General features: G+C 54.9%; 2 protein-coding genes across 3 annotated transcripts in view; both read left to right on the plus strand.

The window, feature by feature from the left end:
* Positions 1-2211, plus strand: part of PMEPA1 (prostate transmembrane protein, androgen induced 1) — a 42113-nt gene extending 39902 nt beyond the window's left edge. Inside the window, exon 6 of one of the 2 annotated variants that reach the window (XM_023536617.1) lies at positions 595-2211. The gene's annotated coding sequence lies outside the window, so the exon portion shown is untranslated. Of the gene's footprint in view, positions 1-23 lie in introns of both variants that reach the window. The other variant, XM_023536618.1, reaches the window with a different exon arrangement.
* A 10479-nt stretch (positions 2212-12690) lies between these two features.
* On the plus strand, positions 12691-22560 carry ZBP1 (Z-DNA binding protein 1). Its single transcript, XM_011370162.2, has 8 exons — positions 12691-12947; positions 15419-15640; positions 16247-16312; positions 16724-16897; positions 18181-18339; positions 19519-19734; positions 20713-20946; positions 22040-22560. Exons 1-8 carry the CDS (start codon positions 12914-12916, stop codon positions 22186-22188), a joined length of 1254 nt encoding a protein of 417 aa, XP_011368464.1. The 5' UTR covers positions 12691-12913; the 3' UTR covers positions 22189-22560.
* The last annotated feature ends 3259 nt before the right edge of the window (positions 22561-25819 follow it).

Consider the following 25819-nt stretch of genomic DNA (forward strand, 5'->3'; position numbering starts at 1 on the left):
AAAGGGTTGAGTAAGGAAGACAGGTCCACTGCAACCCTGTGCTTGATGCTTTAGAAGCAGAATTCTCTACTTCTTACGTCCATTCCCTCCCCCTGGAAACGGTCACGTTCGACGTGTCTGTTTATGTGTGTTTTCATAAGCATCTTTCTCAGACACAGCTTGTTGACCAGGATTTTAGTAGGTCTGGATGTGGCGAGCCCCCTTGGGTGGTGGTGGCATCAGTGAAGAAGCGTGAGTGGGCAAGTAGACGTGACAGTGGCTGAAGCAGGAGACCCTCCAATACAATCTGGGCTGGGGGACCCCCAGCTGGAAGAGCAGCCCCCTCCCCCACCCCTCCACCCCACGGAGGCGTCTTCCTTTTCGGCAGAATGCCACCTGGCAACCTAACGTAAGAAAAAGGTATAAGAGGCAATAACTGTTGTTTTTAAGCAACTTTTTTATTACTTGAAAAACAGACAACCTGAGAACAGTTTTGATGTTCTGACCATCGGAACTCTGTTTATATACACGTTTTAAGAACATGGCGACCCACGGCCGTAGTGTCGTCTGGGCGTCGGCCGACCAGCCTGGCAGAACGTGTTTGTACCTTAACAGTCAAACTCGCCTCTCCGTGGGGTCTTCCGCCTGCAACTTGCTTCCCTCTCAAACAGGATTCTTTTAAAATGTCGTGCAGAAAATCAATACAGTTTGTCCTGAAGGGTACAGGGACACATTTATAGGTATCATTTTTAGAACATATCTTTATGTGGAGCGTCTCCCCAGTGCCTTAGTGAAGAAGCAGTTGGCTCTCTCGTCACCGGGCCAGGCGTCCCCGCGTGGTGCCCGGCGCACTCGGGCGGCCAAGGGCGGCTGCTTCTCTCCAACGTCCCCACCACTCTCCCGTGTCGTGCCCCACCCGCCCCCACCTGGGACGTGCCTCGCTTGGTCAGGACCCCTCCTACCCTCCAGCCTCCCTGGTCAAGGACCGTGTTTAACGCCCGTCTGGACCGAAACCTAGACGTGGACCTCGGTTGTGTGAGGAGCGTCAGCGAGTCTGGAGCCGAGGTCCTGGAGCCAGACTCCGAAGCCGGCTGCTTGGCGGCGTGGTCCGCGTCTGCCGGATTCGCAGCCAGTTAGGGGAAGGGAGCAGGAGAGGGCGACTGGCCTCGGCTGGCTCGAGGGCGAGCACGCCCTGGTGTTGCAGCCCAGGCCAACCCCCCAGGCCACCCCCAGGCCACCGGGCTGCGACGCCCCTGGGCTTCGTGCTCCGAAGTGTTTTGGGGGGGCGGGCAGCTTGTCAAAGCCAGGGTGCATCCCAAGAAAGCTGGTGGTGTGTTTCTGGAAGCTTCTGCTGTAGCTAAATAAACTCTTGGTTTCTCTGTGGACCCCAGAGTGTGAGGGGCAGGCTCTTTCCTCTAGATGTGGGCTGGCATGCCGTTGTGTTTGAAAAGTCTTTGAGCACCCCTCAGGAGGCCCCCCTTTTCCAATAGAAAGTTGGGAGGGGTGTCTCAGAAGTGGCTGGTTTGACGGGGGACCAGGTTGGGCTCAGCTTTCTCAAACCCTCATTGCTTCTTTGTTTCCCTGCTTGTCAATCGCATTTCTCACCCCCACCCGCAAAGCCCGGGTCTACGCAGACGCAGCCGGACTTAGCAAAGTCCACTAAGGGTCATCCACGTTCCCCAAAAGCCCAGGGGTTTTTCAAAGAGCCAAAGGCGAAGCAACACCCCCGCCCCCGCCCAGCGAGCACTGATTCCGTTCCTTGTCCACGTCTGTCTGCTCTGTGAATTGTCCATTTCGGAGATTTCTTTTTCCTGTGTGCGACACAAAGCTTCCAGGTCCGCAGCACATCCCAGTGATCAGGAAAGAGATTTTTTTTGCCCCCGGAATCCGCGCTACAGATTTTGCTGTGCTCCAGAATCGAGAAGGATGCCGTGTGCTCGTTGGCCTGCCTGACCCCTTGGTGGCTGTGGGATGGCGGTGCTTTCCCGTGGTGGCCTTGGTGTTGGAACTGCTCTCCCGTGCAGCCCTGTCTCCCGAGTTCTGTGAGACTTCTGTAAACTCGGTGGCACGGCCGGATGCAGCCCCCACGTCGCTGCTGCGTAAGACTCTGTACTCGGACGCCGGTCCACGGGCCTGATGGAATGCTTGTGTATCAGTGATTATTAGTGGAATGATGACGTTCTGGAAAGCTGCAATACTTATACAATAAATTTTACAGTTCTTTGGATTGAAGCTTTTTAAAAAATTTCTTTGGTCGTTCACCTACCCCCACCACCCTCGGCAACAACCCCAGGTGCATACAGTGGGGAGGAAGCGGTCCCCTGAGCTGCTGTGTGACCTTGGGCTAGTCCTTCCACCTCTCTGTTCCAGTACAGGGAGCCCAGTGAAAACACGCTTCCCCAGGCAGGTGGCTTTAATAAGGTGGGAGGGAGGGTATTTGGTTTAAAAGAATTTCCAAAACATTGCCTACTTTTCCTCCCTTTTGGAAAATCATTAACCGCCATAGCGTGGTGAAAGCTCTGATAAGATCTGCAAGAAAGAATCTGCCTTAGGTGGAGTTCTTCCAGAAGTAAACTGAGACATGCCCCTGTCTGAAGGGGTGGATCACAGTCGTCTCCCAGGGTAGACGGTTCAGGGAGTCAGCAAGAAGACAGCAGAAGTGGAGCACAGAACCCCAAAAGGGATCTGGGGGTTCTCAGTGGGGCACCCGCAGTGCCTGTGACAGTAATGCTTATTTATTTCTCTTTACTGTCAGGTAAAGGCTTTCGAAAAGTCCACGCAAACCGAGTAGGTGACCCGCAGGGACGCTCAGTGTTGGGCCTCGGCCCCAGGGTTTCTGAAGCTGGGCCGCGGAGGCATATGCACCTCCCGCTGGATCTGGGCGGAGCTCGGCCTTGTCCACCTTACCTGGTTCCTCTCTGGTGCAGGAAAACCTCAGATCACAAAGAGTTAGGGAGAAACCTAAGAAGCGCATTCCTCTTCAGGGGCGGCAGCGGGCAGGCTCCACGGTGCCGCGCCCCAGCCTGGCGCTGGTGTCCGAGCGCTTCTCACTTGGGATCGCTCCCTCGTTGAGCTTCATTCACTTCACCTGTAGAATGAGATGATGGTGCCTGTGAGCTGGTGGCACCTGCTGTCCGATGGTACCTGCAAGTCTGCAAAAGGGTGCCTGCCACACACAGATGTTAACCGCCTTTATTAACAGTAGGCTCCCAGGGAGGGTTTTCATACAATCAAATGTCCCGGAAGCCTCTGGATTAGTTTTCAGGTCCTGGGCTGGGCGCACCTCTCCCAGGTGGTCAGGACAGAACAGAGCCTTTCCTAGCCGGGGAGGGGAGTCCTGTGCTCTCATAGAAAAGAGACCCTCCCCCCCGCCACCCCCGCTACTTTGAGTACAACTCAAGCAGATCTAGCCGTATCAGTCCACAGTGACTGAAATCAGAACAGCTAATATTTACGGAGCATCGACCAGGCACCAAGCACTATGCTAAGTTCTCAACCGAAAGTGGCTGCTCGTTTGGGTGCTGAGATGGCTGCTGGGGGTCCCAGTGCTCTGACCCAACCCCCGACCTTGAACTCACCTGGCACCACAGCACAACATGAGGCAAGAGGGGGCTGTTAGGAGGGAGAGGGAGTTTTGTTGGAGGCTGGATTTTGAGCTTAGAGCTATTAGGAAGGAGACGAGGTGAGAGGATGAACCAGGCGCCTGCAGGAGCAGAGGCCGTGAGGGGACCCGGCGAGGCTCCCGCACGACGAGGCAGAGCGATGCCCCAGCGGGGCAGGGTGGCGGGCGTGGTTTGATAAGGTGAGGAGAAGTGCTCCCTACAGCGTGTGGACCATCCCGTAGGTGATCAGAATGCGACTAGGAGAAGCGCCAACGGTTCCATTTAGAGCCGATCCACTCTAAATGGTATTGTGCGCCCACCGTGGGCCAGCACCACCCCAGGGACGCCTCAGCTGTGACTGTCTGGAGTCGACTGTCTCTGCAGATTTCATGGTGGAGGTTTATCTTGTGGTCTCAGTTCTCTGGTGAGTAAAGGCGAGTTGTTGATTTTTAGTTTGTTCATCTTTTTTTTTTTTTTTTTTTCCTTTTAAGGGTAAGAGTGGTGGTTGCAGGCTGTTTGCACGTCGGAACTGAAAACGGAAGTTCCCGGTATATCTCTCTCTCTCTCTCTGTTTTTTTCTTTGTTTGTTTCTTTTAAGTTTTAAAAGTTGAGATGAAATTCACATACCATAAAATGCACCTTGTTAAATGGACCATTCAGCGGCTGTTAGTATACTCACAAAGTCGTGCAACGTGCAACGGTCACCACTAATTCTGGAAATTTTCATCATCCCCGATGACACGTCACTCCCATTAGCTGTCCCTCCCTCCCTCTCCCATTCTCCAGCCCCCAGCAACAACCGATCCATGGATTTGCCTATATGAACATTTATGTAAGTGGAGTCATACAATATGTGATCTTACGGTGCACGTCCGGTTCCTTGTACTTAGCATAATGTTTTGAAGCTTCGCTCATGTCGTCGTGTATATCAACACCTTCCTTTCGGTGGAATAATACTCCGTCGCCTGGATGCATCACATGTCCAGCCATCAGTTGATGCACGTTTGGGCAGCTTCCACTTGCTGATTATTACAAATAAAGGTGCCATGAATATCCAAGTACAAGGTTTTCGTGTGGACATATGTTTTCATTTCTCTTGGCTGTAGACCTCAAAGAGGAGTCAGTTGACTGGCCATAGGGTAATTTGGTGTTTACCTTTTTGAGGAACTGCCTCAAAAACTGCCTTGTCAGCATCACCATTTACATTCTGCCAGCACTGTACAGGGCCCCACTCCTCCATGCCTGCCTTCACTGATGTTTGCTGTTTCCCTTTTTAGAAATCATTATTATTAAGGCCATCTTAGCAGGTGTGAGATGGTATCTCATTCTGGTTTCAACTGGCATTTCCTCAGTGACTAAGTACGGTGAGAGCATCTTTTCATGTGCTTATTGAACATTTGCATGTCCTCTTTGGAGACATATCCGTTCGAATCCTCTGCCCATTTCTTTTTAGTTTGGGAGAGTCGTCTTTTCATTGTTGAGGTGTAATTTCCGTTTACGTATTCTGTAATTCCCTATTGGATATATAGTTTGCAGAAATTTTCCGCCATTCTTTGTGTTGTCTTTTTACTTTCTTGATTGTGTTTTTTGAACCACAAAAAAACAAAAGTTTTTAATTTTCATGAATTCCAGTTTATTTTTGGGGGGGTTGTTTTTTGGGGGAGATGGGGGTGTCATATTTAAGAAACCATTGGCCAAATACAAGGTTATGCAGATTTACACCTGTTTCTCCTAAGAGTTTTATAGGTTTAACTATTTTCTTTAGGTCTTTCATCTATTTTGAGTTAATTTTTGTATTTGACATAAGGTCAGGGTCCAAACTCATTCTTCTACATGTACATATCCATGTAGTTTTCCTTGCGTCATTTGTTGAAGAGACTGTTCTTTTTCTTATTAAATTGTTTTGGCGTCATTTTCTAAAATTAATTTACCATAAGGGTATTGGTTCATTTCTGGACTCTTAATTCTATTCCATTGATCTATATGTCTATTCTATGCCAGAACTACACAGACCTTGTCATTGTAACCTTCTAGTGAGTTTCAAGAAGTGTCTATCCTCTAGTTTCATTATTGTATTTTAAGATTGTTTTGCACATTCTGGAACCCATATGAATTTGACGACCAGCTTTTCAATTTGTGCAAAACAGCCAGCTGGAATTTCGGTAAGTATAACACTGAATCCGTAGATCAATTTGGGGAATAGTGCTGTCTTAACAATATTAAGTCTTCCAATCCATGAACACAGGAGGCCTTTCCATTTATTTAGATCTTATTTAATTTCCTTTCAGTGATGCTCTGTCTTCAGTGTACAAGTCTTAAACTTTTTTTTTTTTTGGCTAAATTTATTTCTAAGTAATTAATTCTTTTTGATTCTTTTGTAAATGAAATTATTTCCTAAATGTTACTTCTGAATTTTTCATTGCTAGTCTATAAGGAAGAATACAGTTGATTTTTATATAATGATTTTGTATTGTGAAACCTGCTGAACTTGTTTATTAGGTCGAAATTGTTGACTCTTCGAACTGAAAAGCCACAGGCCAGGGCTGAGCTAGATCCCAGGCCACCAGGTCCTGATGTGCACCCACCGTGTTAGGAAGGTGTCTTTCTCCACCATCAAACTGTTCGTCTGTCTACTGATATCCCTTTCAAGCAGATTCTTCTTTCCTCGTTCATTTCCTGATAGCTTTAAATCAAGAGGGAAGAAATTAGGTCCCAATTCTTCCACCCAAAGGCCCAGAATTGAATCCCATTGGTCTGGCATAGGTCATGTGCCCATCCTTGAGCCAATCACAAGAAAAGAGTGTTCTGATTGGCTGGGTTTGAGTCACATGCCCTGGAGGTGGGGTTGACTCACTCCCCACCCCTACCATCCACATGGATTGAGAGAGAGTTGATTCTCTAAAGGAGTCAGAGTGATTTTACCAGAAGAAGCGGGGTGGGTGCTTGGCACCTAAAACCAGTAGATGCCATTACACTGGGCTGGGCAAGTAAATGCATTAATACTGAAAAAAAGAACGTTTTTTTCTAAACGTGCAACAGTCTCGCAGTGTGCAGACGGTGCATCGCGTGGGGATGGAGGAGCGCCTGAACCAGCACCGCCACTTTGGACTGCTTCAAGCTGGTTCTGAGCTGATATTTGTTGAAATCATTTCGGCGTGTGTGTCTGGCTTCCTGTCGCGGGCATAGATGGAACGTTCAGAGTGAGGAAGAATGTGTGAGCCAGCGAGGGAGACAGAACACACAGGAGGTCTGTGCCAAAGCAGCGTCGCGTTGTCTTTAACACTCTGTACAGTCGTCCCAAAGTAAAAAAAGAAAACTGTTTCTAAAAATAAAGCGAAATATTATAAAAGCTTTATAATCAGATGATTTGGAGCAAATGATGGGTTTAGATGTGCAAAAACATGTTTAAAGCAAATATCTATCCTCATGCGTGCGTGTGCATGTGTGCATGTGTGTACGCGTGCATGTGCGTACATGTGTGTGCATGTGTGCTGGGACTCTGCCTCACCCCTCCCCCATCCCTCCTCTCCCACTTCCCCTCCCCCACCTCCCCTTTTCTCCTCTACGTGCCCCCTCCTTGCCATGGCTGATAACCCGGCTGATAACCCTGAAAGTGGAGGGCTGAAATGATGTGCAGCTTATTAAAAGGCTTTTATCGAGCTCAAAATAAATTTGTCTTTAAAAGCATCTAACTTGAATAAGTTTAAAAATAAAAATTTTTAATTCATGGAATTAGAGTCCTACCTGCTCTTTATTTAAGTATGACAGATGCTGAGGAAGTCACGAAGTGTGGGGTCTGGGGCTGGCTCTGTGGTCATTTGATCTAGATTCAAATCCATCCCCACCCCACCCCACCCCGTGTCTCTTTCCAGCAAGTTAACAGTCACAAATGCCAACCCACCCACATCTCCTCAGCGATTCCTATTTCCCTCCACGTGGGTCTAACCTCCAGCTGAAAGCACCTGTGTCCTGCTACCTGAGGCTTTCTCTGGCTTCTGGAAGCTTCTCTACTCACCATGCAGCAGGCCAGAAAGTGCTGGGAATTGTTGTTCTGGGCAGGGCCTTCACTCGTGGTGGGAGTAGGGGATGAAGTCCCCAGCTCCCTCGCCCTCAGTGGGGAGCCCTGAGGTGACGTGCCCCATCCCCCCAGCAGTCCCAGGGCTCCCCGAGGCACTGAGCCCCAGTCACCCACGAAGTCACTTGCTTGATGGCGCATGCTTCGTTCGTCTCCATCTTTCCCCTGGCCCACCTCCCCACTGTCCTCCTAGTGATCCCTGCCTCAGGTGTGCTTCTGGGGCACCCAGCCTCAGGCAACCGCACACCGTACAGTGGGGGTCAGGAAGCACGCTCTCAGAAGACACCTCGACCTTTCCAGTCTCCAGAACTGTGAGAAGATTTGCCGTTTAAGTCACTTGGTCTGTGGCATACTCAGTCGAAGGAACCTTAGAAAACAACGAGATATCGACTTGATAATTCATACTAGGTAGCACAGACCTGTCCAGCACGGAAAGGACTGAACCCCACTTTCCTATTCACTAGCTCCGTGATCTCGACCGGTTTATTTAGCAGTCTCGACGCGCTTCAGTTTCTTGTCTGTAAAATGTGGATTTAATATTACTCTCGTACCTTGGAAGATTGCCTGAATGATTCAATGACATAATGTAAAGTTCTGGAAATAGGGTCCACAGTAAGCTCTAAATAAAGTTCACTTTCCGGTCAGTACTAAGTCTTTCAGGAAACATCTTGGCATTGAACTTGAGAGTAGGATTCTCATTTAAAATGAAAGGAGGTAACAAATTAACATGTAGAAGAAGTGTTTTGCCCTAACCGCTACCCCAGGTTCTGAAGTGCCCCACCCACACCCACAACCCCAAGCGACTCCTGTCTCTTATGAGGTGTGTCCCCCCATTTCCCCATTTTACCATCTGGGCAGAGAAGTCTCAGCACCTCAGTTTTCAGATGCTTTCGGAAATGGTTGAGCTCCAAAATATAGGGGAGAAAAACATTGCGAAATCAGAATCAATAAATTTTTAATTAACGTCTAGAAAACCTAGTATGTCAAGTTCATTAATTGTTCCATTTAGTCACCATAAAAATTTCATTACACTTGATTATATTTGAAACAAATTTATAGGTGAAATCATTTCACTTTGCAAGAATTCCCAAGAATCCTGGACACTCAGTGGAGAATTTTCGGCCGATTGTAATTAAGTGAATTTCTTGTAGGCAAACAATTTTTAAAACAAAATTATCAAAAAATCATTTAATTATAAAAGTTAGATATGAATTCATTTTACTGTAGTTGCTGAGATATGGGGAAGGGCTTTCTGAAAAGCATCGGTGGGGGAGGAAGGTGTGAGAACAGCCCAGGGCTGGCCACGTCCCCTCTCCCCTTGCCACCTGCCTCCACTTCTCCAGCACACAAGGCCGCCTTCCAAATCCCCATCTCGCCTTAGATCAGAATCTTCCAATGGCCCTTCCTCTGCCCCTGGGGAGAATTCCAAGTTTCTGCCACGCCCTTCAATACCTGGCCTCTGCCCATCTCCCTAACTCATGTACCACCTGTCCAGGTCCCCTTCACTGGCCAGCATTGCTGGGAGTGGTAGTGGGGACCCATGACTCAGCCTGAGCCACCTGTCAATCCCTGGATAGGGCACTGTGGTCTCTTCTGCAGTCGGAGTGGGAAGTGGGGCCGGGAACCAGTGAGGAAGGCTTTCTCCTGCCACCACCCCCCCCCCCGCCACCCTCCTCCCCCCCCCCGCACACACAGGCACCAGCATCATGTGGCCTGCGATAAAGAAGGCACAACGAATCATTTGGTGAGTGACCGGATGAATGAATGGGATTGCTCTGTCCCCTCAGAGACAGCTGGAAATCAGCTAGTGACGCTATGACTAGCTCCTGTTTACCGCGCACGCGGTACATGCTCAGTGCCCTGCTGGGATCTGTGGTGCCAGACAGATCTAACTTGCATGACAACCCCACAAGGTAGGTTCTGCTATGAGAGAGAAACTGAGGCTCGGAGGGAGTCGTGACTCGCTCCAGGCACAGAGTAGGGGCGTCAGGTCCAGAGCCCCAGGTCTGTCTGACTCCCGTGGACACAGATGACCCGCGGAGGCCACCAAGCTCTGCCGTGCAGGGCAGCGAACAGAGCTGAGGCAGGCCCCGTGAGGTGTCACCGCGTCTGCCGCCTTCCACGCAGCCGCTCTGCCTGGTTTTGTGTCCCTCCCTCTGCTCACAGCTCTCGCAAACTTGCACAGTCCCTGTCCCTCTCTGGCCACCTCTGGTTCTCTGACCTTTGCCCCTGGCCAAAGACACGTTTATAATGCACGTTTGGTGCTTTCTCACCGTTCACTCCCACCCCCGAGGTGTTCACAGAGGCAACATGAAAACAGCATCCAGCCTGCCCGGTGGAAGGGAGACTCGGTTTTGCCAACACAATGCGCAGTATAAATATCTCTCTTTTAGAAGAGAAAGAGAGAAGTTTAAAGACTTAAGCTCTGGAACACATAATTATCATCTGGTTTAGATGGAGAGTTCTAATAGTTTCCAGAAAAACACAAGTCGTGAAAAAGGAGTGTGCTTTCTGAGGTAAAAAGAGGTTTGGTTTCCAGCAGACAGTGGCGCCATCTGGGAACCCCTGTGACCTTTGAGGCCCTTCCCAGGCAGAGTAAGGAGGCACTGGCACCCCCGCCTCCTGTCCCCTCCCCTCTTGCCGTCCACACTGGATGTCAGGCTCTGAGAGCCTGAAAACTGCCTTGAACTTGGCCTGAGACCTGCTCAGTAAATAGGTCCCTGTGAATGGCCATACCTAAAGGCTCAGAGGAGGTGTCCTCGCTCCTTCTTTGGGGGAACGGCAAAGCCTTGCAATGGCAGGGACAGCTAGGTAGCCTCCAATAACTGTTGTACCCTACTTTTAAGTAATGGAACCCTCAATTTTAGCTGAGTGCATTGTGGCCCAGCCTCTCCCTTGCCAGGCGAATAGGATGTCAGTGGAATGTGTGTGCAGCTTGCAAGTCTTCCTAAAGAGGAGATACCTGCCTTTCTTCCCTTTCCTCCTTCCTGCTGGAAGGAATGCAGATGTGACGGCTGGAGCTTGAGCAGCCATCCTAAAGCAAGGCCAACCTGCAAATGGAGGCCATGAACAGCAGAGCAACAAGATAGAAGGGGCCTTGGCCTTGACACTATGGCTCGCCACACCAAACCTGGACCACCTACTGGACTTAGAAAGAAGCGTCCAGATTGTTAGTGAGCATCTACTAAGTGTCATATAGATATACCTTCTCTTATTTATTATCTCGACTTTATAGGTAAAGAAATGGGCGCAGAGAGGTGGCAACCCACAGCTAGGGAGCCCTTAGAGCTCAGAGCCAACTTGCCCTGAAGAGGAAGGCAGAATCCCGGTCCAGGCGCAACCCCACTCCCAGCACACTCAGCCGTTCTGGCATGGCGGCTCCTGCCGCAGGTGGTAGGGACCACTGGGAGCCAGCGGGGAGGCCTTAAGCGGCTTCGGGATGAGACGGGGGAGTGGGGGCCACTGGAGACAGGAAGGGGCCATCTAAACACTGCCCAGGTGATTATGAGGGTGCCAGCCTTCACCCCGAAGTACAAATAGTCCTTCCAGAAGCCAGATGGCCCCTCAGGATCCAGCTGAGGTCCCTTAGGCTGACCTGCAAGCCCACCAGGCCACACCATAGCGCTTCCACACTGCGGTCAGCGGCTTGCGAGAAGGAGCCTGAGCAGGAGGGGCCAGGGAGGCAGGGGAGAAGCAGAGGGCACTCGGCCAGATGGAGTCCTGCATTTTTCGGGGCGGGGGCGGGGGTGATGGGTGGGGTCCCTGCTCCACCAGAGGGACCAGGTAGAGGTGGGCCGGGGCCCAGGCTCGTGAGCGAGCGCCACCTGGTGGCCAGTCGCGACATGGTGCCTCCCAGCGTCCACTCGGGTTCAAGCCAAGCTCCCTCCCCAAGGTCTCCTCCACAATCTTCCTCAACACCAGCAACGACCCCTCATTTAAAATTCATGTTATCGGTTCATATAGAGATGCACGTGTCTTCGATTTCACGTAGAACAGGAAGAAAGCATTGTCGTGGTTTCCTGTTTTTATTGAGTTGTCAAACACGTCCCCCGCCGCATGCTAATGACTCCTCCTGGCCGGCTCGGCCCCGCCCGCAGAGATTCGGATTCCATTGGTCTGGCTGTGGACCGGGCGTCGGGACTTTTCCTGCCTGCTTCGCAAAGGCAGCTTCGGGACAGCATCAGGCCCCCCCTCTACCGCCGCTGTTTTCACTGTTCCCCGCCCTTCCCTTTGCAGAGATGCTGCTTCAAGAGTCCCCGAGGCCCCCGCCGCTGGGACCCCAAGTCCAGGGCCTTCCGGAGCCGAGGTCTTGACCCTTGGCTGCCTCAGTGCCAGTGACCCCTCCTATTACCTGAAAGAGAACAGTGGCTCTGAACTGCTCAGGGGTCACGGGCCTGTTTTGGAACTTATGAAAGCGATGGGTCCTTTCTCCAGGACGCATGGGGGCCGGCTGTGCTAATGACTAGATGACACCGGAGGCTCTGGCTGCCGGACTGGCCGGACTAGCCCCCTCACCACGACGTTTATTCGCCCTGCTTCACAGATAAGTAAATGAGCGTACAGAGAGGCTAAATAACTTGCTCAAGGTCGCATGGCCACTAAATCTGGGGGCTGGGTTAGAGCCCAAACATCTCTGTGGCCTTGGACAAGTGATCTCACCAACTCAAGCCTCAGTTTCCCCTCTGAGAAAAGAGGCCAGTACCAGTTCCTACCCTGTAAGTGAGTCAGGGCACAAGAGATGGGAGAGCACATAGTAGGTGCGCATTAAAGAGTCGTCATATTGATCCGCACATGACCACAGGGCTCCCATCCACCCAGGAGTCTTGGCCTCTCTGTGGACAGTCAGGGTAGCCATCGGTGAGCACCCGGAAGTTTGGGGGAGCCCCCGGCCCCAGGGGTGCTCAGGTCTTACCAAGATCAGCTTCTTCTGACAAACGTCTAGTCAGAGGCCCTCACTTCCTCTTGCTCATCAATTCTGCTTTCGGTTTTATTTCTTTGGAAAGCCAGGCCCCCCCATGCCCCGCCCCGCCCCCCACACACTTCATCGGTGCATGCCAGTCCTCTCTGTTTCCGGAGTGTGAACAGCTGACATCTGTCCCGCTGAAACTGGTCTCCCTTTTACAGCTGCCAGAAGTACCCGACTCTGCCACACAGGGACACAGAGGCTCAACCCGGCCCACCCTCTCAAAGCCACAGTGCAGGAGTCTGCCACGGCCCCTGCCCAAGTCTCCTGGGGCTCCCAGCAGCTGCTGTCAGCATGGCAGAGGGCCCTGCAGACCTAAGCAACACAGGTACTTCTTTGCTTCTAAGGGCCAGTGGGGGTCTGGGCGGGACTGGCACTTCTCTCTCTCTCTCTGGCTCCTTCACTTGGCCCAGATTACAGCTACGATAGTGACAGTGCCCGTTAGCGCACAGTGACGTCCGGTCTGGGAGGCTTGCTCTGCCCCAGGCGCCTGGCCACACACTTGCCACACAGTCAGTGTAACCTCAGCGGTAAGCACAATGATGTCCCTATGCACACGTGAGATCATCGAGGCTGTCAGGCAAGAGGCTGACACGGGGGCTGCACCCCAGCTGCACACTCATTCTGAGAAACAGAAGAAGGCGCTTTGATAAGGGGGTCCCATTTCCCCCGCGGGGTCCCGGGCGGGAGAGCCCGGCAGTGAGCAGTTGCTGCCTGCATTCTAGGGCTGTGGCTAGGGGCTTGTGGGCTGTGGGCTGAGGGTTTCGAGGGGGGATTTTTTTGTTGTTATCATTAGCTCACTTAATCCTCACCACGGTCTTTGAAGTAGCAGCTCTTATCCCCACTTTGCAGGTGGAGAAATGAGGCACAGTGAGGTCACACGGCTGGGAAGTGGCAGAGCCGAGCTCAGGCCTGCGAAACCAGCCATCGGAGAACAAACATGGGGAGGGGTGTGGGGGGAGGGGTGTGGGGTGTGGGGTGTGGGCGGGGTGCAGCCCAGCGCCCGGGCCAGTTCCCACCCTACTTCCCCGAGGGGGACAAGCAGGTGCCGGTGCAGGGGGCTCGGTCACCGAATCTGTCTTCTTCCCTGGGGGGCGTTTCATTCCTCACCGACTTGGCACTTGGCCGCATTCATTCCACAGATCCCTGTTTGCGCGAGGCCCCAGCTCTTGGGGATCAGCCTTATCTCGACCCCGCTTCTCCCCACTTCTCAGTCAGGGAAATGCAGGAGGGGAGCAGGGAGGAAGCTCATCGGGGAGGAAGCTTTTCAGGAATCAAACCTCTTTTCAAGACTAGGCAACACCAGGTGTTGGTCGAGGTTTTCCTGCGGCTGGGCCGGCCGCTCGGTGGGTGAAGGGGCGGGTGCCCCGAGATGTTCTAGCTGTTCTTCCCCTGCTCCCGGCAAGGACAAACACATTCTGGTCACAAGGCGACTGGATCGTACCTTCCCCCACTTGTACTGCCACCAAGGAACCTGGGAGAAACCCAGAAGGCAAAGGTCGCGATAGGGCCACCGCCCTGGAGGGGGACCCGGATCGCCCCAGAAAGGCCCTGCTTTGCATTTTCCTTGGGGCTCTTGGGGGCAGACATTTCCTGGCCACGAGCTGGGCTGCCACTCCCCACGCCTGCTGCCCCTGGCACCTCGCCCGCTGCAGAGCCGCTGGCCTGGGCTCCCGGGTTCTGTGCTAGAAACCACGGGCCCTCAGGGAGTCCCGCCTGGAGCCTCGAGGGGCCCTGCGTAGGGCGTCAGACTCAGGCGGGGGAACAGAGGCGTGCCATGCCCTGGTCACCTGGGCAGGCATCTGTCCCACTAGTGGAGAAATCCACTCGCTCCTTCACTCCCTCAGTCACATGCCATATCCTGAGACCCCGCGGTGTGCCTGGCTCTGTGCTGCACGCTGCGGGTAGGACAGTGAACCAGGCAATTGTGACGGGGACCCTTGAGGACATTCTGCAGGGGACACACACACACGGCACCTCGCCCACACAGAGCACCCACAGGAGATGGTGTGCGAGCGAGAGCTGGAGGTCGGGCAGACGCGGGGCAGGTGGAGGGGAGGAGGGGGGCGTGCCGAGCGGGAGATCAGCACGTGCCAAGGCCCAGGGGCGCGTGGGGCTGGGCACCCGAAGGGGAGCTGAAGGGGAGCGAAGACGAGGTTGTGTGGCTGGCGGTTCTGGCTGCCGAGCGGGGGGTGGGCTGGAGGGAGCCTGGCCAGAGTGGATGGGGATGCTGTCCCCCGAGACGATGATGCAGAGCAGGAGGCTGGACGCAGAGGGAGCGGGGCATTCGAGAGAGCCGAGAGCAGCAGTTCCAGGGCTCCGTGACTGGCCCTCGGGGAGAGAGAGGTTTCCGGACGTCTGTGAGGTTTCCGGCTTGGGTGAACGGCGACACCACTGAGGGGGGTGCCGAGCACAAGGGGAGGCTGGGTCAGGAGCAGCGAGCCCCACGCCCCGCACCCTGCCCCTCCCTCCTGCTCTGCTGCCCTCCTCTGTCCACCTCGCCCCCTCCCACTCACCTCTGCCCTGAGCACCCCTGAGACCTGAGCATCCCCCCGCCCGCCCTCCCGCCAGCGCTCACAGCAGGTAGAGGATCTGCGAGAGGCCTGGACGCCTCCGCTGGCCACCAGGGCGTCCGGCCTAGATCGTTTCTGACCAGCCCACATGCCCCCCACTGAACAGAGATGTTGTCACGGGTTTCTGCCCTGAATCCCTCTCACGGGGCCTCCCCTGCCCCCCGAGCCTCCAGCCCAGCTCCATCACAGGCCCTTGGTCTCTCTCTGCCTCTCTCTTTCCTCCCAGACCTTAGGCAGAGGATCCTGCAGGTGCTGAGGGACACGGGCTCCCCTATGAAGGCTTCCCAGCTGCAGAAGAAATGTGACGTGCCCAAGAAGAGACTCAACCAAGTCCTCTACCAGATGAAGACTGAGCAGCTAGTGGTCCTTCTAGACCTCGCGACATGGGGCCTGAGCGGGGGTACGACTGGAGAACTGGTTCCCACAGAGCCGGCCCGGTCCAGCCAGGGTAATTTTCCATCCTGGGGGGCGGGGACGAGCAGGCCTGGCAATGGGCAAGCCCGGATTTGGGCCTGGGTTCGAACAGCATCTCTACGCCTTGGGGCGCGTGATGTCCCCTCACTGTGCCTTGGTTTCCTCTTCTGGCCGGTGGAGATGACAGTGGGGCTCCTACATAGGGTCGAGAGAGGATGAGATGCAAAGGGTTCAGCCTAGTGCCAGCACATAGTAGGTGCTCAGCAAAATATGAATCATGAAAACAAGGTCATACCAATGGCAATAACGACGATAATGACGCTTATAAGACACCACGTAGCATCGCGCCAGACCCTTTCCAGTCCTGCAGTTCACAGACCGAGGTTGCTGACGTGCATCAAGTGCTCACAGCGGGCCAGAGCAGTGCCCGGGCCCCACTCGGGTGGCACTAGATGGTGTCCCAGTCCCTTTTCCCAGGGACGTCAGGCAGCAGAGAAGCCACACAGCTGGAAAGTGGCAGGTCAGGATTTGAAGCCAAGTTCGTTGAGCCCCAGGATCCGCTGCACTGGGGCCCCCCTCAGTCTGGTGGGGCCCCCGTCCCTTCCCACTCCTCACCCCTCACCCGTCCTTCTTTCTGCAGTGGAGAAGCCCCGGCAGGTCGCAGCTGCGATTTCAGAGAGACCTGGCTCTCAGCTCAGCGAGCAGCGTAAGCACCCTGGTTTCCTTTCCGTTCCCGGGATGTGGGGCCCATTTCCTCAGAACCGCCATGACCTTGAGGTATTGATGAGTGGTCAGGGGCTATGCCCCAGCCACTAAGTTTCCCGTAAAGTGTTCTGAGTCCAGACTCAGTTTCCACAGTGAGGAAGCTAGGTGGCTGAGATCATCTCTCTGACGGAGAACTGACGGTCCTTGTGTCCCTACCGCGTGCTCAGAGCCCCTGATGTCCACCCCTGGGCCTCGGGGCAGCCCTGGGTACAGTGCTGTTGGTGCCACTTTGCAGACGAGGGGGCTGGACACAGAGGGGCTGGGTCCTGCCAGGGTCACACAGCTAGTGAGCAGGGGAACAGAGTCAAAACTCCCAGGGTCCTTCTCAATCACCTGCCGTCCTGCTTCCCAGAGGAAAAGATCTACAGGCTTCTGGAAGATGGTAGGCCCCAGAAGGCCCTGAACATCGCCAAGGCCCTGGGGAAGAAGACAACAAAAGAGGTCAACCCAGACTTGCACGCCATGAAAAACAAGCACCTTCTGGACTATGACTCAGACTCAAATGCATGGACGGTTTATCGGCCAGGTAGGTCCTTACCTGCTGCCCACACCTGGGCAGGCAGAGCTGGGAAGAGAAACCCCGACGGCCAGCAGTCGGTCCTCCCGGGAACCCTCCCAGCCCTTTGCCTGCCCCACCTGTCACACCGTCCTCGGAGCTTGGTCTTGCTGACCGGTCGCTCGAAGAGGGTTCCAGAAGGGAGGAGCATGCTGGTGGAAGTAACCAGAGAGGACTTCCTGGAGGCAGGGCCTGAGGCTGCAGTCGCAGAAGGCAAAGGGCTGGGAGAAAGGTAGCCGGCTCCTCACTGTATCAGCCCCGCAGGGCTCAGCCTGAGTTGGCTAACGGTGTCCTGTAAGCACTCTGCCCACCTTGGTGTGTAGAAGTTGCTGGAAGCGAAGATCCAGGCCGGGCTCAGATAGCTGCAGGGCGGAGCCCGGGGCCGACTTATCCAGTAGGCGCAGCAGGCAGAGGGCCTAGAGCCCACGGCACTTTTACAGGTCCATGAAAATGTTCTACTTTCTCTTAAAATCAGAAGAACAAAGTGAACGTTGTAATAATAACGAATAGCTATAATGACTCTAGCTTAGATTATATTTGTCTTTATCCCAAGGCAGTCATAAAATGTAATTTTTAGTATTTTTTTATGGAGGACGAGGCCCACAAAGGCACCAGAACCTGGGGCCCACGAAGATGAGGAGTTAGAGAAGGTCTGGGCGAGCGCCCCCCCCCCTGCCTACGTGGGGTGGACACCCCTGCCCACAGCGCCCCAGGGGCTCTCAGCATCCTAGGGGTACTAACCTGTGACAGTGGCCGGACTGTAAACACACTGGTGACAAATTAAAATTATTTTTTCCCCCTACAAGGAAATAGGATTTAATTCTACAAGTTTACAAATCAAGATAAAATAAAAATGAAACGTGGAAAACCAAACAAGACCAAGCAGCCCAAGACCTGACAAATCCAAATTCTTAAAAATGCCTTGTGAGCCAAACAGAACTTCTCCGTGGATCGGAGACGGCCCATGGACAGCCTGTAGCTCAGTGGTCGGCACTGTGGCTGCCTCTCAGGGGGGGCAGGGGACACAGGCGGGGTGACCCTGCCGCAGTGATGTCCAAGGGAGTCTCGTCTGAGAGGCCCGTGGCAGTTGCGAAACAGCTGGCTCCAGCCGGGACCCACCGACGTGCACCCCTGGGGGCTGGGCACCTGGGAGTCTGCATTTTCAAAGTCCCCAGGAGGTTTTGGTGCTGCCGGCTGCCATTCAGAACCGCTGACCCCTGGAGAGGTACAAAGAGTGGAATATTATTTTGCAGAAGGTTCTGGAGGAAGAAATCAGTCCGCTGCAATCATTTACCAGCAAAATGCAATCAACATGATCTGTCAGAACGGCCCCAACAGCCACATTGCCATTGGGAACGCCAAAGCCATCCAGATTGGGCATGGGAACGTCATGGCGAGACAGTCAGACCACGGTGAGTCCGCTGGCAGACGCCAGGAGACCCTCCGGGGGCAGCTGCTCCCCCGGGCGGGGGCAGGGATGATGGGTGTTCGACCCTCTGAGGAGAAGGGTGCTTTCAGGTCACAAGGTCTCCTTGGTGGCCTTCCTGAGAACGAGGACAGCTTCCTTCGTGCCCAGATCGGTCCTGTCCTGCCTGCTCACCTCACATTCTGACACCTTTCACCTCATTCTCTGGGGGACCCGATACTTTCCCATGAGAAGCAATTCAGTTCACTCTCCCTCAGTAGCCTGTCACGAGCGGTCACTGTAGCATCTTGTGTGTTCTGAGACCTACTGTTTTCTTCCCCACATTTTAACTTCTCAGAGATTGGGGTGCATCTCCCCAGCGGCATCCTAGTTTGGATGAAATACGATCCTGCAGATGAGTGCTTACTCTGTGCCGAGTACCGTGGTGACAGAGACAGGGCCGCCCTGCGGTTCAGCCATGGGACGCGAGTGACAGCATCAGCCCCAAAGTTGGGACACTCCCTGTGACCTCATAGGAACCTTTCCTCACTCCGGGCCTCAGTTTCCCCAAATGTGAAGTGAGGAACTTTGTTCTAGACGCTAGAGCCACCTTTGCCAGTCCTTCGTCCCCTCCCCCCGCCCCTGCCCCAGATCCCCTCCCGGTTCGGCCATGCCGTGGTCTGATGATTTACTTAATATCGGTAAATGCTTTACCTTTCTGTTCTACTCAAATGCATCTTAAAGTAAACGTGTATAGTGTGACTTCACGTTGGAACCCAGGAAGGTCTCCCTAAAAACAAACGTCGAGAGAATAAGACGGTGTGGGAGGCACTGGGCCCCGGGAGCCGAGGGACGTTACAGACGCAGTGACACCAGAGGAGGCTCCGCCCCGCCGGGCTCGGGGGGTCGAGAGCCAGTAGGAAGCTGAGGATGTGCTCACGGTTCGGTTGACGAGTGCCCCAGAGACACCCCAGGCACCCGCGGTACAAGCCTGCGGAACCCACGCTGACCATTCTGCTGGGCCCACCTGCTGTCCAGCCCAGAGCCTGGAGTCGTCGTTCCCTGTCTGCTGGTGTCCAGGAGGACTCGGAGGCCTGTGCTTCTGTCCGGCCGGGACTCTGTGTGCGGGTGTTGGCGGGGACACTCGGGGGTTGGTCAGAGGTCGTGTTGCTGTGTTTCCTGCCAGGCCCCTCGGCTCCCCTCAACCTCCCTCTACCAGAACCAGCGGACCTCTCAGCTCAGGATCTCCGGGCTGAATCCTGGGGGTCCCAGGAGATCTGCATGGAGAAGTCTGTGCTCAGAAGGGTGCAGCTGGGACACGGCAACAAGATGAGCCTTCAGGCCGCCCCAGACACGGGCCCCAGCTGCAGCTCCTCTGGCAGCCCCTCTGGCAGCCCCCCAGGTAACTGGGGCTCATGCAGCCATCTCGCCTCACCCCCACCCATTTGGCTCCTCACTAGATGGAACCTGAGCCAGTCTTGCAGGGAGCGAGGCATGATGGGAAATTCCTTTCCACCCACCAGGAGGCTGTGCCACAGAGTAGAGCAGTTTCCATCCCTACTGCCTGCCTCAGGAAACCCGTTTTTCCATCCGCACAAGGGGCATGGAAGGGCAGAGGCCAGGCCGGAGGAGGCGAGGACAGAGGAGAGGGCCAGCTAGAATGGCATCTAGGGAGGATGGAAGACAGGAGCCACCTAAGTACCTGGTGCCCTACTAAGCACTATGGACAGTGACCAGAGGGCCCCAGGCTGCGTCCTTCCTGTCACTGGTAATCCAGAGACGGGCTGGGGGAGGAAGCCAGCAGACAGGCCTGGGCGGGAGGGAGAAAGCCAGGGACGCAGGTTCCAAAAGAGAGGGACCAGCGAGGTCAGGGAATCTCCAGAGGGTCCAGCACCGAGGGGTCCGTGGTGACCTGAGGGGACGGGGCGGGGGGTGTGGGGAGGTGAGCCGGAGCGTTGGTTGACAAGTCTCTTCTGAAGCTTGGATAGGGAAGGCAGGAGAAACACAGCAGGAGCTGGGACCACGGGAAGATTTTAACCAAAGCTGGAGACAGCACTGGGCAGCCTGCACAGAGACAGGAGGAGCGGGAGGAGGGAGAGGATGAGCCCCAGGGAGGTGGAGGACCAGGTCAGCTGGGCCACAGGAGGAGGCGGGATCCCAGCTGGCTGACCTGGGGCGGGGGGCGGCGAGGGCAGAGTGCCTGCAGCCTGAGCTGTGAGCAGCCCGCAGAGCGGAGCCGTGGAGAGCAGGGTGGGGGCGAGGAGTTCTAGGAGGAGGGTTGCAGAGGGTCAGCCATGGAGGACTCGAAAGCGGAAGGCCACCACCCGGCTGCTCACACATCCCTCCTGACCTCTCTTCTCTCTTTTGGGCTGACCCACAGTCTCTGGTACGGCCGCTGGCCCAGAAACTTCGTTCAAAATTCAGATGTCGGCACCAGGACCTCACCCCGCGGGGGATGTGGCCCAGAGAGTCCATATCCGGTCCTGCTTCCTGGAGGATGCCACCATTGGCAACAGCAACATAATGAGTGTGGATCTGGGGGAAGCCAGTCCAGGAGAAGGGGCAGGGCCTGGAGATGGCAGCAGGGACTCTGAGGAGCCGGCAGAGGACACAGGTGAGCCTGGGGGGGGGAGGGTGGGGGGCACGGTGCACCCCTGAGTATTCTCCCTCTCCCTCTCATTCATTTATTGAGCAGTCATCCATGAGTCTCCCAGTTTCCGGAGTCCGGGAGGGAGGGAGCGGGGCGTCATCACGAAGAGAGTGTGAGAGGACGTGGGCTCAGATCTTTCTAGCCCGAGTGACGGAACCGTCACTCATCCTGTTTCCCTGTCTGTAAAACGAGGACTGTAAGAATAGCCTGACCAGCTACATGCCTGTGAAGCTGGCCCTCCTTGGAACCTTCTGCAACGTGAAATCTCTCCTCTATTCTTACCCACCCCGCTTTAGCCGCCCAGTTCACTGATACTTCCCAAGAAGCCATGCTGTAGCTTCTTCCATCTTTCAAATATTAGAAAGAAGCAGCTCATGCATTTACTCACTGACTGTGGTCCAGCCTCACCCTCAAACACTCCCTCGCCTGGAGATAGAGCCCTGAGCAAAAGAGATAAATATTTCCCACTCGTGGGGATCCTGGACCAGTAAGGAGTAGAGATGACTCGCAAAGCAATCAAGCTTTTCAAAGAAAGGACCAGCCCTGTAAAAAAAAAACAACAAACCCGGGCAGGTGGGGGAGTGGCCGTCTTAGCCAGGCAGTCAGAGAAGGTTCTGGGAGGAGGTGGCCAGCCAAGCAGAGATCTGGGCAGGGCACTGCAGCTGGCAGGGACAGCAAGTGCAAAGGCCCGGGAGTGGGAACAGGGGTGACCTGTTCAGGATCGTGTGCAGGGTTCGAGGGAGCAGAGGGAGGGGACGGGTGAGCAAGGGCGGCGACTCGCAGAGCCGGGAAGCCCAGGAGAAGTGAGCAGGGTCCGCGTGCCGTGGTGCCCGATCTCAAAGCATTCTCGAAGACAGTTTGGGGACAGAGCAAAGAGGGAGCAGGGAGCTACTGCGATGGTCCAGGTGAGGAAAGACGGGGCCTTGGAGATGGGGACAGGAGGCCAGTCCGCCTGGCAAGCGCGTGGCCGGGGACAGCTGCCTCGGTCCCCAGTGAACCGAATCGCCTTGGTTCTTCGAGGTGGCTCACACATTCCTTTGGCTACGTCTCCCCCCAGCTCCTCGCCAGGAAGCTACGCAGCCCGACGAGTTCCCTCACGGTGATGATGTCAGTCAGGCTGACCCCGATATTGCCATTTTGTCCTCCCACTTGGAAGCTGTGACTCTCGAAAGCAGAGATCCCGAAGGTGCAGACGAGGACCCCTGAGTGGACAGAACCCCAGACATACCGCCAGGTGTAGGCGGCTCACACGGGCTTTGGCTCATGGCTTCTGGCATTAAGTTTCCTCTGCGGTGACCCGCTGCCTGCCTCGAAGCTTGCCCCAGGTCTGTGCTTGACCAGGCCCATATCAGACGGCGACGCATCGCAGAGGTCAGGCTCAGCTCCCGCCGCCTGCCCAAAGCCAACGCTCCTTTGTCCAGCGAGACTTCCCCTTTCTATATAATTAATTTGTCGTAAACATGCTGACCAAGCATTGCCAGCAGTTAATGGGAACTGGAGGTGAAGGTCAATTCTCTTCCCTTCAGGAAGGAAATTAACTAGCCACCATTAAAAGCAGAGAATGATTAAGCCTGTTCATCCCCCAGCCCTTGGCTGTCACTAGCTCGGCCACCGCCGCCCCTCCTTCGCGATGCTATGTGCACACAGAACTTGCAGACCCCTGAAGATGGACGTGGGGGTGGGGTGGAGGTGGGGAGGAGGAATTTGCTCCATGAGTTAGAAGTAATTTTCCAAAACCACCATGACCTGCCGACAAAGGCAATTCTAGGTCCTCAACCCCAGCCTCCTTGCTCAGCTCCGACGAGCCCAGACAGGTCTCCTGGACATTAGAGGCTTAGGCTTAGAGCAAGAAAAAGTCTGGAGAGTAACTCAGGAGCATTTTGGCTGCAAGTGACAGAAACCTAGCTCACTCAGGCTTAAAAAAGGGAATCTATTTGCTCATGCAATTGGGAAATCAAGGGAGACCAACTTTAGGAATGGCTGGATCCAGGGATTTCAGCTTTTTAAAGCCCCTTTCTCTCCATCTCTCTGACTCTATGTGGTCACCCATTGCCCAAGGCTATGACCTGCCAACCTAGTAACCTGAGCAGGAAGACAACTCTTTGAGCTAAATACTGCTGGTAGAATGTCCCAGGGAGGATTCGGATTGGGCGAGCGCGGGTCACACGCCGATCCTTGGACCAATCAGGTAGCATGGAGTGCTCTGACTGACTGATGCACTGGGGGAAGTGAGGTCACCTTGCGGACCTCTCCCCAGGAAGGAGAGGGAAGGGCACCATGCTGACAAACGTCAGGCACCCACTTCAGGAAGGGGACATAGGTGCTTCTTCCCAGGATTTCCCAAATTTTCTCTATCGAAGGAAAGAGCAAGCACTTCATCTGAGGGACAGTCATGGAGCTGACTCGCTCTGCAGGGTCGTGTTGCCGCCCAGTCATTTAACCCTCTCTGCCTGTTTCTACTTCGCACAACACCGAGAATTCTCTTCTGCTTCTTTCACAGAATATTTGGGGGACGAGGTGCAATCGGTGGACATATGTGGCTTTAAATTGGGGAGTGTGTACGGTGGGCAGGTATGGAGGTCATTAGTAGCCTGTAAGTTACAGGAAATCTTACTCGAATTCGATTTTTTAATTTCATTTCCCAAGACACTTGAGAAAAGCTTTCGATATGAAGGTCAGACAAACAAAGCAGACAAACATAAGAGAGGAATTGTGAGGAGCTAGAGAAAATGCAGTGAACAGACGAGGACTTCCAAGCTTTATCATCAGCGCTGTCTAAGGGAGGGGGGGGTAGCACATGGGGGCGCTCCAGCCACAAGGAATTCCGCCCTGGTATTGACAAAGAGGCTGCTGTGGTTCCAGCCCTCACATCCTCACCAGGGACAAAAGTAGCTTCTAAACCACTCTAGGCTTTGCCATCTCCAGCTGGCCATGGGTTTGGGAGCCATTTGCTGGAGCGAATCCGGGTCCACCTCTGACACTGGGGGAGCTTAGAGTCATGAAGCCCGACAGAGCGCGAGGCATTTTCTAAGCATCCTTCGGCAGATGAGGAAATGAGGGCCAAGGAAGGGAATGACCTGACCAGGCCGACGCGTGGAGCCCACGTTCAGGGCTGAGCCTTCCAGATGCTGAACCAGACCTCCTCCTTCCTGATCACAAACCCATCACCCAGAGGCGTCACATCGATCAGACTTCTTGTTCTGATGGGTGGAACCAGAACGCCACCACCCCATGAGCAGCCGTGCTGCATCAGATGACAAGACGGGGCAGGACTCGTGTTTTGTGTTCTCTGAGACACTCCTCCTTCAGGAGGGTCTGTGAAACAAGGGCTCTCTGTGCAAGCAAACTAGAGAATCAGGGCGGCCAGCCCTGGGTGACCCTCAAGGAGCCCAATGCCCAGAGAGGTAAACCGAGGCTCAGGGAGGTCAGGCCCAAGGGACAGAGACAGGATTTGAACCCAGGCCACAGACTTCTAAGCCAGGGCTCCTAACCGTGTTGCTTGGCTCTCGCCACCTGGCCCACCTTTTTGTGGCTCATTTGCTCATTCCCTCCCCTACTGCCACCCAGGAGCCTCTGGCCTTTGCCACCATCAGCTGAGTCTCCTCCAGCTGCTAGAAAAGCAGCCCCGACAGGAAGAGGCCACCCAGCCCGGAGGGCGGGGCTGTCAGGTGGGGGTGGAGGCCTGAACGCCCCTCACCTGGGCTGCAGAGCCCCTGAGAGGCCTGGCAGGGGCTCCAGTTGGGAGTGGGGCAGGGACAGCGACCCGCTGGTGGTGGGCGTGGAAGTGCACTGACGAGTCCGGACTGGAGGCCCGGAGGCTCTGGAGTGAGTCTGGTTCTGCCCGCCCCATCCGTGAGCCTCAGCCCCGCCCCCCCCAACACACACACCCCACAGGACAGGCCAGGAGGCAGTCAGGTGCACTTGGTTCCGGTTTTCGAGAGGGTTGGATGGGTTGGTTGGGCCACAGCTGGCTGGACCGCATGTGGGGAGAACTCGATGAAGAATAATCGGCTCAGTGGTTGCCCTCAGGACCATTTTACCCGCATCCTGCTCACCCGGGGGACACATGACAAGTCAGGAGACTCTACATTGTCACCGGTAGATGGGGGAGGAAGCGGGGGGGGGGGTAGTTTCCTACTGCTGCTGTAACAAATTGCCACAAATGAAGAGGTTTAAAACCACACAGATTTATTATCTTATAAACTGGGGGTGAGAGGTCCCCCGCCGGGCCTCGCCGAGCTGGAAGTCGGGCTGTCGGCAGGGCTGGCTCCGGGGCGGAATCCATGCCTTGCGTTTCTTCTCCAGCTCCCAGAGCCGCCCACGCCCTCCTCCCCTGTCCTCACACCCGGGTGCTCCACATCTTCCAATCCCGCCCCCCCCCACCCCTCATGAGGCGCCTGGTGCTTCTTTGGGGCCCTTAATCACGTCTGCAAAAAGTCTGTTTCTGCGTGCAAGGTCGCGTATCATGGCTTCTGGGGCTGAGGGCTTGGACCTAGCCAGCCGACCACCACAGAGAATCGTCAAGCCCCAAATGTCAGCAGAGCCAGGTGGAGAAAGCCTGCGGGACTGTCAGACCGTCGTCAGTCACATCACGAGGCGGAATAATGCACGGGGCTTCGCCCAGGACCCGCGTGCAGCCTCGGGTGAGCCTGCTCGCTGCCTCTGAGCCTCAACTCCCGCTCCGTAAAATGGGCAGAAACAGAGACAGCAGAGGGCTCAGCCCCGGGCACGCTGTCCGGGGCCACCCCCGACCGACGGGGACAGTCTCTGGGGGTGGGGCCTGGGCAGCGGTACTTCTGAAATCTCCCCCTGTTATCTCAAGGAGCCCCCCGCTGGG

This window comes from Pteropus vampyrus, unplaced genomic scaffold, assembly GCF_000151845.1.
Source record: "Pteropus vampyrus isolate Shadow unplaced genomic scaffold, Pvam_2.0 Scaffold162, whole genome shotgun sequence".
Lineage (NCBI taxonomy): Eukaryota > Metazoa > Chordata > Mammalia > Chiroptera > Pteropodidae > Pteropus > Pteropus vampyrus.

Coding starts and splice junctions, on each gene's coding strand:
- ZBP1 (XM_011370162.2), top strand. CDS start 12,914: ATGGCAGAGGGCCCTGCAGACCTAAGCAACACAG. Junction 15,641..16,246: donor GCCGGCCCGGTCCAGCCAGG/GTAATTTTCCAT, acceptor TTCTTTCTGCAG/TGGAGAAGCCCCGGCAGGTC. Junction 16,898..18,180: donor ATGGACGGTTTATCGGCCAG/GTAGGTCCTTAC, acceptor ATTATTTTGCAG/AAGGTTCTGGAGGAAGAAAT.